Here is a 14,293-nt window from a genome sequence, read left to right as displayed (position 1 = left end):
AATTTATACAGGAAATCTGCATAAACCATGGACTCAACCGTGGGTTTTCAAAACCACCTTTGTGAATTTGGGCCTATGAAGTTGCCATCAATGGCATATTTTCAAAATGCTGCTTTTTTCTGAACTTTTTCTAAAATTGTTTGAATTTTTAGATAAAAGGTTTTAACACCACGGCAACGATACGTAAAATCTGAAAGATACAACTATGAAATTTGAAGTAAAATTCCAGCTTTCTTTTACTCCTAACAGTACGTTGGAATGTCAAAGAAATACAGGCTCATTAATTTGTAAAATAAAGAATGGAAGGTTTGTGGTAAACTTTATGCAACTGGTTGCTCCAGGTGAATGTTTAAAAAATTGCGAAAAACATGGAATTTCAGTGAAATGCAGATTCCTTCATATTGAAGAAAAATATACTGGAAGGAGTTTTGTGGATAGACTTACGCAACTGGCTGTTCCTGGTGAATTTGAAAGATGGTGACCAATGTTGAGAATAAATAGTCTGGTTGAGGTGAACTGGAGTACATCAACTAAAGAAAAAGAAATAAGAATCATTTGTACCTAATCATGGCAACAATCAAATATGCAGCATAGTTTCAAAAAGGACCTACTGAAAATACAAAGTTTTAACAAAAAGGAGTTTCACCACTGTGATCAGTAGGGTATATTTTTACTCTTCAGTTGATTTTATAAGACTCTTGTAGCTCTGTAAACATTGTTCTTTTTCTGGTAACTCTGTACAAAGTTTAAAAAAAACATAATACCATAAATTCAAAGTATAAGACTTTGAATAAAATACTTCAGGTGATATTGCAAGGTACACTAATTCTCTAGAGAAATATCGGTAATGAAATTACATTGTCCGTTTTGGTATTGCATACGTTTATTGCCAATTTGAGGATCCTTTAATATACTCTGATAAATGAAGGTGCCTTACCTCTATAGGGTGTTGTCTGCCTTGAAGGTAGAGGACAGGAGCGTTGTTGAAATACTCTGAGAAATGATCAACATCCATCGTAGCGGACATCACTACAATCTGCAAAGGGGTTAAAATGAGCAATATAAAACAAATAATGCACAACTGAAAGTGTGTTAGTGCAGATGGAGCACACTTGATGTAATTTTCAATGTGCAACAAGCACGAGGTGATCGTTGCAACTTCTTTGCAAATTTGCGTTCTTACAGTGAATACAAATACAAGCTTTGCTAAAACAATGCTGAGTTCCGGTGGATCGCAGGAGAAGAGGCCATTTTCCATTCTAGAATCACAAGCGTATGTTGCCCCACTATAAATTTTGGATTTACTTTGTCAACCTGAAGACCTCACAGGAAGATATTTCTTCTTCTTGATTACAATTTGCCACTTTGTCTTAAAGATAAGGTTTTCTTCTTTCAGAGATGCTAACTGATAGCTCAAAAAAATCCTGAAAACCCAGGCCGGGGGTCCAGGGGCCCGCCCAGGGCCCCTGGCGGGGTTAAGGGCGAAGCCCCCTGAAGCTGGAACGTTTTCTTATTCTTCAGAGGGCTGAAATCATTTATCTACAGTAGTACATAACAAATAATTAATGACATAATAAACTTCATATCATAGGCAAGAAAGGTGCTCAAAAAAAAAAATCATGTAACCCGTACTCATTTAACGGTACGGGTTAACCTGCTGCGGGTTAATATGCTGCGGCCAATGGGTGCGACTCGGGACGGGTGTATGTAGCAGCTGGGGTGCCCTTTTTCACTCACTGTACTCATCAACAAGACAATCCTATACTATTGAAAATCCATAAATCACAATTTCTATCAAAATGATGGATAGTTCACACATATGAATTGATGAATACGCACCAGAGAACACATATTTCATGGTAGCAAATAGGTTTTCAGCTGAAATCCCGCGGCAGACAACCAATCACTCACGCAGCAGCAGGCAATTGCAGCCACACCGGGCCGTGCTTCAAGCGGTTCTACCGGGCGATCGCCCGACTGGGATAGCGCTGACACCCGTATCCCTGCAGGGTATAGGGCGGCGTTTGCAACTGCTACAAAGTATTGCTCGCGCGTACCGTGCAAGTACAGTACCAGCTAAACTTCATGCTGCGCACAACGCTAATAATTTTCCGTCTGCGCAAATTGGCCATCCAAAATTGAAATTGCGCTCTCCGTAGCGAACTCCGTGACAAGATTTGGAGGGGAAATTTTTACGGATTTCACTTTGACAATCGATTTTTTTTCCCGGAATATTTTTCAGCAAAGGAAAAAATCCGGAATTCCGGAAAAATCCGGAAAATTAGCAACTCTGTTCTTTAATACTTAGTACAATACCTTGAGTGGTCTGTTTCCATTGACTCTCTGCTGCTGAGCTGCTTTCACGACCCCAAACAAGACATCTGTGTGAACAGTCCTCTCGTGGGCTTCATCCAATACTACAATGCTATATCTATTGGGTTTAATATAAGTACAATAAGTACAAAAATAACAAATAAGATTAAAGAAGAAATATAAAAAGCAGAAAGAGAAAAATAAAGACCGTGAAAAAGAAATCAAAGGAAAAGAACACTAATAATTTCCTACCTACCAGGAGAGACAAACAGACAGACAGACGGCCCAAAAACATAATACCTCTGGCAATCAATTACAGTAGGTGGTGGTATAAGAACATTTTGGACGTCACCCATTGTCTAATAATGCAGCTAATTTCTTGTAAATATAATTCCAATTAAATTTATGTGGGATGTATTTTATATAATTTGCACGCATAAATTCATGTTTATCAGCAAACATGTAACAGTATGATTAAAGTACACAATACAACTGTACATAAATCTATCATAATCGTATGAGAATTTCTGTTTGATTTTAATTTGTCATTTCTGCTTCTGTTTTCTTATCATAAATCATGCAGCACACACAATTGGTATGAATGCATTACAAAAGTTGGAAAAAGAATATTTGCAAGCGTAGACATAACAAATTATTCAGTAATGTAAGCACAGTTATTAGGGTGAAAGATTATCTAGACTGATGAATGCTATTCATAATGATACTAATATGTATCAATTATAAAGCACTTAATCCAATGTTTATAAGCGCTGCATACTATTACCCTGGTTTAGCATGGCTACCCTGATTAGGTACTTGAGCATTCAAGGAATTCCTTCCTACCGGGCACCCATTTCCGACTCCTGGGTGGAGAGTGGCAAATGTAGATAAATGCTTTGCTGTATTTACCTGGATAATCTTGGATCTAAAATGGCTTCTCTCAGCAACATACCATCAGTCATGTACTGCAGAATCAAAAGGAGAAATTGAGGAATGTTTGAATAAAATTGAGAAGAAAATGCAGATTAAATGAAACTTAATAAATGCATCCATTCCTCATTGACCAAAGTTGACAAGGTATGCGAATATAATTCTTGTGAATTTGACTTCATGTGCATTGGAACTTCCAAACACTGAATGGTCAGTGACAATGTGAAATAGTCAACTGAAAAACGTTCAATTGTTTTCTGATCTAAAGATTCATGATGTAAGCATATCATAAGTACAACTATAGGAAGAGCTTCCTGATAAAAGAGGGTTCACAAAACTGTCCCCCCCCCCCTCGATCACCTTGACAGCTTAAGCTTTGTAATGCCTCTTCTGTGACCATGTGATTATTCTGCAGAAATATTGTGATATGCTTGCATAGAACTGCTACTGATTCTCTTACAAATAATGCAAATAACCATGATTTTGGCCAATCAAGTTCATCAAAGATGTTGCTTCATAAAACCTTAATTGCGCAATATTCCTTGCCGCCCTCTGTTAGGTCTGAACAAGCTTTTTACAATGTAGAAACTTTATCTACTCAAAAGAATAATGACACTTTACCTTAATCTTGGTTTGTTCCGAGGTTGCATCGTCAAAGCGAACGCAGTAGCCCACCTTAAGTATTGGAAGAAAATATGAGGAAAAAATGGAGGGACTAAGTTTGGGCTTTGATCGACACATAGAGAGGCGTGACAGCTCAGTCGGTAGAGCAGGGGATTCGTATTCCGGTGACCCGGGTTCGATTCCCACTTGGTGTGCTAGTGCCCTTTGGTAAGGCATTAATCCTCAGTACCAGGTCCTTCAGAGAGGACCTTAAGCCGTCGGTCCTCTGGTTGCTTGCTTACAAGCATTCATGCTTTCTTAGCAATCAGGTAAAAAATCACCACCAATACCAATAGAGAGTGCCCAGGGGGACGTTTCATAAAGCTGTTCGTAAGTTAAGAGCGACTTTAAGAAGGACTGGTGATCCTTTCTTGAGGTAAATGATACGTTCATTGGTGATTACTTAGCGCGTAAGAAAGGTTCACCAGTCGTTCTTAAAGTCGCTCTTAACTTACGAACAGCTTTATGAAACACCTACCTGGCTTAAGAAGAGATGTTTTAGATAGCTTTTACTCAAGTCCTTTGTAGGTTTCTTTTGCGAAATTCTGAATGTGAATGAATATTGACAAACTGTACAGGGGAAAAATCTTCAATGGTCTCAAAAGAAGCGAGTTCATTCCTAAGCTTCAGTCATACCGAAGCAGCTGACTCCAAACCAAATAATGGTATGCCATACAAACAACATACCGGGCCTTGATCAGCCCTGATGTCGATTTCTCTGGTGTGACTGGACCACTGCTAAGTGCCACGTTTCAAATAAAAAAACATTTGATAATTGTGATATTTATCAAATTTTCAAGTCATTTGTGGGTCAATTTTTGTAAGGAATTTGAAACTGTTTGGATGCCAGTTATACAGTGTAGGCAAGAGATTTATGACCAGCAGATATAATATAATAAAATATAATACAATATGATATGATATATGATATAATATAATATAATATATTATTAACTGTATCAGATATCTGAGCAGGGCAACTTTGAAACATTGTTGCCTGCTTAAGATTGGGATCAAATTGCTGGTCAATAAAATTCCAATTGTTTATCCACGGGCCCAATTTATTGCCCGCTCAGGAAAGTCAATGAGAAAATGCGTGAAAATGTAGCGGGCAATAAAAAACAGCGCTAATATCCTGGTATTCTACGCGTTTTTGCACGTGTCCTTGGACCGCGCCCTGCTATACGTCATAATGGTAATCAAGTTAAGACAACGTGGGATACTGCGTCCCCAGGCCAGGGACACTTCATTTCAATTACGTCACAATGTTAAGTTCAGAGGCCCAGTCTGCTCAACATGATAAACTAGATTCTCATTCTAAAAATTTAAAATATCTAGATTTTAACGATTTTTGCTCTAGATGCCTGATTTAGTTAATAATAGTAATATTGACTGGCCTGGGGGCGAAAGGACATATATCGCCCTCACTAAATTGATATCACCCTCGTCTGCGACTCAGGCGATATAAATCTAGTTTGGGCGATATATGTCGTATCGCCCCGAAGCCAGTCAATATTGCTTTAATATTATACAGATATTGACTGATGGGGTGTGTAATACAAACATTCTTTGGACCGCCGGATTTGTATTTTCCCGAGGGGTTATATTTTCCCGAAGTGCGCAGCGCTGAGGGAAAATATGATCACGAGGGAAAATATTAATCCTTTAGGTGGTCCAAAGAATGCTTTTTTTACACATCCCATCAGTCAATATCTGTTATATTACATGTAGATAGCCTCTAATGATGAAGATAAAGTTAGGCCTAACGATGCGTGCAGATATTCACAGTGATTGATTGAACTGGTATAGATCTAACGTTAGATCTTGATCTATAAGTAACGTTATTCTAATCCTTTTCTATTCAAATCAACTTTGTTTAGGCCTAGCCCTAGATCTAAATCCAAGTTCGAGCCCAGACCAGGTCCAGGACCCAAGGCAGGCCGATAATGCATGGTAACATCTAATCCACAAGAGGGCGCCATACACGTAGAAAAATATATTCATGGACCGGTTGGTCAATATATTCATCGAAGGTGGACCGGCTGGGAAAATACATTGATTTTGATCATATCACGTGACGCGTAATGGACCAATCGCTATCTGTCTTGGCTATCTAATATAATATAATATAATGCCACTGAAAATGGCCTTGTGGTTGAGTCATTATCTCAATATTCAAGCTTAAAGGTAAATGCCAGTTTTGGTAACGATATCAAAATGAGTTCATACAGAATCCAATGAAATGACCACCAAAGTGTCTGTTTAGATAAAAGATATGTGCCAAAGGATTCTGGAAGAAATTGTGTAATTGCTGAGAAATCAGCAAATAAGCACAGGATTCGGGTCAAGCGTCGGGCCCGACATTCAAAACAATTATTATAAACTGTCCCAGGTGCGCTTATCTGTGCTGGTGACCTTTAGTGTGAACATTTTTCAGCGTAGATTTCAAGATTTCACAAAGTTCAGTTTATGTAACTGTACCAGATCTAGATCCTCGATGATAAACTGACAATTAAGCCTTGTTTTACAGACTTTCTTATGAAATCAGTGTTTACTGCAACTATTGGTATTTCTCTTTAACCAAAGAATATTTTGTTGATACATCTAGTTTGCTTTTCTCAAAGAAGTCTTTTCAATGCTTCTAACAATGTCTTGGGTCAGGAAATAGTCAGGGAATTTTCACTACGCGACACACAGTGGATTAGAAAACACAATAAATGTATTGTAAATGACAAAGAACAGCTGGAAGGTCTTTGTCGATAATTGGTGAACCGGAACAGTTTTGTCTTAGGTTTCAAAACTGACCAAAAAATTGCAAATATGTTGTTTTCCAGAGTCCAGGCCAAAACTGCCGTTTTGATTAAAGGTATTGTTTAACTTTGTGAGCAGCTGATTTAAAAAATTCTCAAACCAAGATGAAACATGTGTACAAGTGCATGTATTAGAACTAATAAACCCTGAAAACAACCATTATTGAGAATGAAAAGCCCAAACTACAAGGCAAACCTCGATTTTGTAAATAGGCGTCTTATAGACACCTAAATAGTACACATAAGTGTATGGGATGAAATTAAGATGGTGTTTCCGGTCACTTTATATTTCAATTTTTGAAGCACTAAATAATCATTTTCGAACGCAATTTTTTCTGGGCTTCATTTTTGGAACATATCACAGACACAGGTGACAAGTGTGACCTTCTAGCTCAGATTTTTTAAAAGTCAAATCATTGTTAACCAATCACTTTATCCAATTTTGAACAAATTCTTGGTTGTGCTTTGTCATAAAGGACATTTGACAATACATTTTCTATGTTCTTGAATCCATCATGCGTCTTGGAGCAAAAACTCACTAGAAATCCACTCCCCATGAACGATGACACCCATATGATTTTAATACAACAGCTTACCTGTGTCCCAAGCTCACATCCCATCTCATCAGCGACTCGAGTTGAAATTGAAATGGCTGCAACACGACGGGGCTAGAAAAACAAAAAGAACGAAGGCAAAACCACACAACATCAACAACACCCACAATTAATAACCAATAAAATATAGATATTCATGTAAATCTATGACCAAAAAAATATTGATTGTGTGGTTACTTAAGCAGATGCACTTTGCATAGGCTTGTAAGTACTGGGTATCATCAAATTTGAGACTGACGAGTAGCAAAATTCTGTCTCGAAAGGCAATGGGTGATTTCAAGTTTGGGGTTGAGCTTTCAATATTGGTGTTGGGGCAATCGACTCTACAGTGTAAGGCAATAGGATGTGATCTGGAATTTAACTCTTTGTCCGCCGTGCACGGAATCCCCTATTGCCGGATTAATTCTGTGGACACCAGAAATGGGTGCTCTGGATTTGCATGCATAATTAACAAGGCTGTAAATTTTTTATGCTTTTTCCTACAGAAAAATGTTCTACAGTAAAGTTGTAGAGTATGAAATTAGTTCCATTGATGTATATTTCATAAATATTTACTCATGTTTAGAATATATATCTCTGATCAATGGAAACCTTCAAGTTTCAATTGGCAAACTATAAGTGTACAGGCTATTCATTCCCAGATTTTTACAAAATATGAGAACTTTGGTGAACATCATGTAAGATGATGCAAAAGTTCAGATTATAAGCTTTCTATACATACAAAATACATGGGTGAAAATAAACAAGCTACTTATAACCCCTTTGTCGAAGAATAATAGTACAGGCCCAATACTCTAAGCCTAGGGGTTTTTTTAATGGCAAGGCAGGAAGTGTAACTTAGGGAGCTTAGATTTTGTGATTGTTTCTTGCTCTTATTGTGACCCCCTGATAGAAATGTAATGAAAAATCAATATGCCTTCTTGGGTATACACATGTAGTAATGATAATGTATTGCAATGCTGTAGATGAATAGACTGTTTGACACCTCTCCCCTGTGACTCTGACATGTATTTGCAAAGAAGTTTGTAGACTCAATAAAAATAATTGGGATTGAATAAACTGTTCGTTCTTCAAACTTTTGTTTTTGGTTTGTTTGTTTGTTGCTTTTTTGGGGGGAGGGCTCAGAATCACTGCCCTCGGAATCCGAGTCAGCCGCAGGAAGTGAAGCCATAATCAAATCTCAACCTTCATCGGGAGAGAAAAGTTGCTGTCTCCTTCGACTATCTCAAAACTTGTGAAAAACAGTCCAAAAATGTCACTTTTCTCAAAAAAGTCAAATGGGAACGATATGTAATCAACTAATGTCAGGGAGCGTGCGAGTGTTTAGAACACGATGCGAATAACACAATGGCGTGTGTGTACACACAATACAATATAAATCGGATGTTATCGGATTGTCGCGAGATTTGTGCCGATCGGCGTACTTGGCGAAGCAGCAAGTGTGCCAATCGGTGAACTTGGCGGACAAAGAGTTAAGAAATTGGATTTCAAGGACATTCAAATCTCTTAAAAGATATACAAAAACTATGGGCAGATAAAAACAGCCTGCTTTGCTGCAGCTCCTGCTTTAACCCTTTGAACCTGAAAAGCCTGAATACTGGCTTCACCATGAACATGCATATACCCGAAAAGCCGGAATACTGGCTTCAAGTCATGCGATTCAAAAAGCAAGGATTTTATAAATCAGGTGACCTTTAAAAATTATGTCAATTTAGAGATATTCAATCGATAACTTCAGTATGTAATTTTGTTGATTGGCTTTTATTTTTAAGGTCTTAACAAAAAATTGCCAAAATATACAACCCTACCAAGGAGGCTTGTGCGATACTACACAGTGAGTTGTATACGGACTATGCGTAAGCTATTGTCAAATTTTACTCCCATCAAAACAGCTATTTTGAGACAAAATTTTAGATTATCGTTAGTACGGGAAGCTTAACAGTGTCAGCTTGGTCGGGTATCAGCAGAGTAAGGTGCTGCTAACATGGCTGGGCTCGAATCATGAGAATATGAGATCATCTAACGTCATGTATTCCTTCATTTTGCCGATAATCTTGATATCTGCAAATAATTCAGTGAGGGTCACGACCGTCCCAAATAATTAAAGGACAAGTCCACCCCAACAAAAACTTGATTTGAATAAAAAGAGAAAATTCAACAAGCATAACACTGAAAATTTCATCAAAAAGTTATGGCAATTCAAAGTTTCGCTTATTTTCAACAAAATAGTTATATGAACGAGCCAGTTACATCCAAATGAGTGAGTTGATGACATCACTCACTCACTATTTCTTTTGTATTTTATTATATGAAATATGAAATATTTTGATTTTCTCGTCATTGTCATGTGAAATGAAGTTTCATTCCTCCCTGAACACGTGGAATTCCATTATTTTAACATTTTGTGCTTCAGGCAAGGAGGTCCTAATCGTCAAATTCGTAAAAATTGAAATATTGTATAATTCAAACAATAAAAAGAAATAGTGACAACATCGACTCTCTCATTTGGATGTAACTGGCTCGTTCATATAACTATTTTGTTGAAAATAAGCGAAACTTTGAAATGTCATAACTTTCTTATTTTACATCCGATTTTGATGAAAATTTCAGCATTGTGCTTGTCTGATTTTTCTCTATTGACTCAAATCAACATTTTTCTGGTTATTTAAGGGTGTACTTGACCTTTAAGGGTTCAAAGGGTGAGGACCCTAGGGAAGGGCTACACAAAATAGACTTTCATATTCTGACTGAATGAATCATGAAGCAAACTTACCTGGGTTACTGCTATCATGCCAGCTTTGGTCATTCCGGCCTCCACGAGGTACTGAAATCATATAAAGATGGATATAACATAAAGACTTGAGACATTTCTTGCATAGTTCATTTTGAGAGAAAAAAAGCAATGAAGGTGATAACCTGTCATGAAAACCTCAGGGCATTATCATTTTTTTATTCAACAATTGTAATACTGTTGTGCCTAAAAGCTGGAAATTACACAAAGTGGTTTTAGACCAATCATGCATTAACCTAGATCAAAAGCTTCAGTCTGTGTTTTGTTGGTTGCTCTGTTGGACTACATCTTGCTTTACTACACCTCCTCCACAGACTGAGGTCATTCTTACACTCTATATCTAAAACTGAACATTATTGAATGAAGTTTTGAAAACAATCAAAATTAAGTAGATCTAATCAACAACATAGTGAAATTTGATAAAATAAGAATCAGTATAATCAGAAGCCTGGTTTTTAGTGGAATACCCGTCTACGGAGTACAAATAAAACATTTGTCTTTTTTACGGACAGATTTCAGATTTCTAGCATTAAACCATTAATACAAAAGTCTACAGTACTTGAGGAATCTGTGTTGTTTTCCCACTCCCTGTCTCCCCCAGCACGACGACACTAGCAGCCTTGCGGATCTCTGTGATAAGCTTGCCCCTGGCCGGGTAGATGGGCAGACTACATCGTTGCTGGTAAAGGTCATTCTTCAGAGAGGTCATGGACGTCTTTTGCTTCTTTGGGGAGGGCTCCCATCCTGCTCTCTCGTCTTCCGTCATTTTCCTTTTTCAAAAATCTGCAATGTAATGAGACATTATTTATCATTGTTTGCATTTCCAATTGAAAATTTGCTTTTAAGTATCCATTCTTTTCCCTGTAACTATTTTGCACAAACTATTTGTTAATCCATACATATCATATAACAAGTGGCGCGCCTCTGGTAGTCTCACCTACATAGCGCGATTTAATATCAGTAGTGCTGATTTTGGATACTATAAAATAATCATTCACAAGAAACACCATTCATATGATAGAATACTACGTTCATTGACAATAAATGACATTTGACCTTGATCATGCCTTGTCTTTCCGTTGATGCCCACAATCAAAGTGTTGATTATTATGCGACCTAAGACTTATCAGTAATACTTGATTACCCCTATATCCACATTTTATAAACTATATCTATAAACTTTAAAAGTTTATAAAAGCAATCTAATAATTACCTCCAAAATGGCCAAAGTTCAATGACCTTAAATGACCTTTGACTTTGGTCATGTGACCTGAAACTCACACAAGATGTTCAATGATACTTGATTACTCTTATGTCCAAGTTTCATGAATCAGATCCACAAACTTTCAAACTTATGATGGTAATTCAACAAATACCCCCAACTTGGCCAAAGTCCATTGACCTTAAATGACCTTTGACCTTGATCATGTGACCTGAAACTCACAAAGAATGTTCAGTGATACTTGATTACTCTTATGTCCAAGTTTTATGAATCAGATCCATAAACTTTCAAACTTATGATGGTAATTCAACTGATACCCCCAACTCGGCCAAAGTTCATTGACCCTGAATGACCTTTGACCTTGGTCATGTGACTTGAAACTCAGACAGGATGTTCAGTTATACTTGATTAACCTAATAGCCAAGTTTCATGAACTAGGTCCTTATACTTTTTAAGTTGTGATGACATTTCAAAAACTTAACCTCTATCACCAAAATCGACTTAGAATTTCACTTTCCTATATTTTAATATATGAATTATGAAAGGTATTCTCTGAGGATCTATTTTCTCACCGATACCGCACAGGTAAGCGAATTTCGATTACTTCTTGCAAGGCTCCACATTAACTTTTTTTGGTGGTGGCCCGTTCAGGCCACCAAAACCTTCAAATAATTTTTTTTGGTGGCCCGAAAAATATAAAGAAAAACATCAATTAAAAATGAATAAAACAAACTTCTGAAATATTAATTTTGCAGCCACTACCACCGAAGTTACTTTCTTCTTGTATGTAAATCGTGCTTGCTGTTATTTTACTTTGCTTATTTGATTTGGGGTAATATATGAATTGTTCTATCATTGTAAATATGAAATGATTGAAAGAGAATAACAGAATTGTATTACATGTATTCCCAGGTTGTGTGGACTTTTTTTAAAATCTCCGTATAGACACACACTCATAATGGTAAAGTATAAGTGTATAGCAAACTCAGATGTACAAAACAATGATTTTCCCTTTCTTCCTTTTTGATCCTAAAACCTAGATTATGCAGGCCAAAAATCCAGTTTATTTTCTCTTTTCCAGCATATTATAGCAGGAGAAAATCACAGAAAAATATGCTGCAAAATTAGAACAACGCATAAAAGATGGAAACAAAAATAATTTTTAAATAGTATATATTGAAAAAAATATATATAAAATAAATAAGTGAAATAACACAAAAGAAAGAAAATGAAGAAAGAAAAAACAAAGAACAGGACAAAAATTTAGAGAAAAAAAAAATGAACGAAAAATGAATAAGACAAAATTAATAAAAAAATGGGAAAATTATTAATATTGTTATTATTCAGTAGGTACATATTCCTTAATCAGGCATATTCAGTGGGAAGGGGTGTAAATGGTTTAATCACTATAAAAAACGATGAAAGAAAAAAAAAGAAAACAGCAAAAGTTATATCTGGAAAAAAAAAACGTGAGAAAAGTCCTTCCCTATATTTGACAAAATGATGGAAAAATTCACATTTCATATCAATGAAAATGCCTTCCCAAAGTATTTACTTCCTTAAGAGTGGTTTAAGAAATCATTTATAAAGAATAAAAAAAAAAAGCTGTCTATTTTTGGCTAGAAAAGACACAGCTTCGAAAGAAACCAAATCTCAACATACATACAAATGCACACATGGGACTGTGATGTACTCACCTATGTGTTTTATGTGTATTAATGCATTTGGAAATCGGTCTTTTTGAGTCAAAAGAGAGGTCATAATTCCTCTTTTAAATGCTTGCAAATAATCAGGTTTTAGTAATATGGACTGTAGAAGGGCATTTCATTGGTGTAAAATGTGACTTTGAGGTAGATTTTCAAAGTTCTGGGCACTCATTCAATGAACAAGGTTATAATATAACCTTGTTCTCAGTTATATCTCCATGTGTGACAAAATAAGGGTGGCAATGTTTGGCTTATTTTCTCTTTTTCTTTGGGGCAAATGCTTGATTTTTTTACACTGACAGTTTCCATTAGACCTGTTAATTCATACTGCTTGGCTCTTATTTAAATTTGATTCTTCATATCATTTTTTCTTAATTAAAAATAGAGATCAAAAAATGAAAATTTTCTTGCCATATTACTTTCCACCAATAGAGGGCGTACACAAAAATATGCCCAAAATTCAAGTTTTTGAGCGCTCTGGTGAATACAAAAATTATTCCCACATTACTAATGATAAATAAATCAAAACTGTATGGAAATTAGTAATTTTGGTCACAAAGTGATATTTTAATGATTTTTTAAAGTGTGTGCTCTATACAGCATTGGTAGCGATGCCACATCATTTTAAAATATCTACTGTATACATATGTTGTGACCATTCATTTTGAAGCTTGTGACCTGCTCTTCACAATAAGACTACGGTTTTTTCTTAATATATGCAAATTAGGCAAATATCTAATTAAATATGCACGCATATCATTAAAAATGTCTGCCGCTCATGCGGAATGTGTATTTGCCTTTGTAGTTTCACCCATGCTAGTGATTTTGAGATAATTAACCACCAAATATGTCAATTGGCCCATTCTTTGATTAAACCAATATATAATATTAAAAAAAGAGTGTTTAATATAATTAAATATGCAAATTTAAAATACCATATATCTTTATGTAAATGAGGTTATGATGCAAAGCCAATGATACGCATATTGTAAACATGTATGTTAAAAATATTTCTTTTCAAACTACATGTATGAGGAAATTAACCACCAACAATATGTCAAGTGGCCTATTCCTTGATTAAACTATTATAATATATTAATATTCAAACAGAATACATGTATTTAAATATGCATATGCAAATGAGATTATGATGCAATATAGTACAATATATGTTACAATGATGTTCTTGTGTATGGCATTTCATTACAAATAAATTGGATAATAGTATCATCATCAGTGATATG

At 35.9% G+C, this 14,293-nt stretch overlaps 1 protein-coding gene across 1 annotated transcript in view; it reads right to left on the bottom strand.

Annotated features, from left to right (window-relative positions):
• The window catches only part of LOC121429692 (ATP-dependent RNA helicase DHX33-like), a 28,044-nt gene extending 17,140 nt beyond the window's left edge, over window positions 1–10,904 (bottom strand). Inside the window, exons 1-8 of the mRNA XM_041626855.1 lie at window positions 10,681–10,904; window positions 10,104–10,154; window positions 7,313–7,384; window positions 3,865–3,918; window positions 3,223–3,278; window positions 2,317–2,431; window positions 938–1,036; window positions 445–530 (exon numbers count right to left, since the gene is read on the bottom strand). Coding sequence (XP_041482789.1) covers window positions 445–530; window positions 938–1,036; window positions 2,317–2,431; window positions 3,223–3,278; window positions 3,865–3,918; window positions 7,313–7,384; window positions 10,104–10,154; window positions 10,681–10,887 — 740 coding nt within the window. The 5' untranslated portion in view covers window positions 10,888–10,904. The remainder of the gene's footprint in view (window positions 1–444; window positions 531–937; window positions 1,037–2,316; window positions 2,432–3,222; window positions 3,279–3,864; window positions 3,919–7,312; window positions 7,385–10,103; window positions 10,155–10,680) is intronic.
• Window positions 10,905–14,293: the final 3,389 nt, after the last annotated feature.

The sequence above is a fragment of the Lytechinus variegatus genome, chromosome 16 (genome assembly GCF_018143015.1).
Source record: "Lytechinus variegatus isolate NC3 chromosome 16, Lvar_3.0, whole genome shotgun sequence".
Lineage (NCBI taxonomy): Eukaryota > Metazoa > Echinodermata > Echinoidea > Temnopleuroida > Toxopneustidae > Lytechinus > Lytechinus variegatus.
This window is presented reverse-complemented; position numbering and strand designations above follow the sequence as displayed.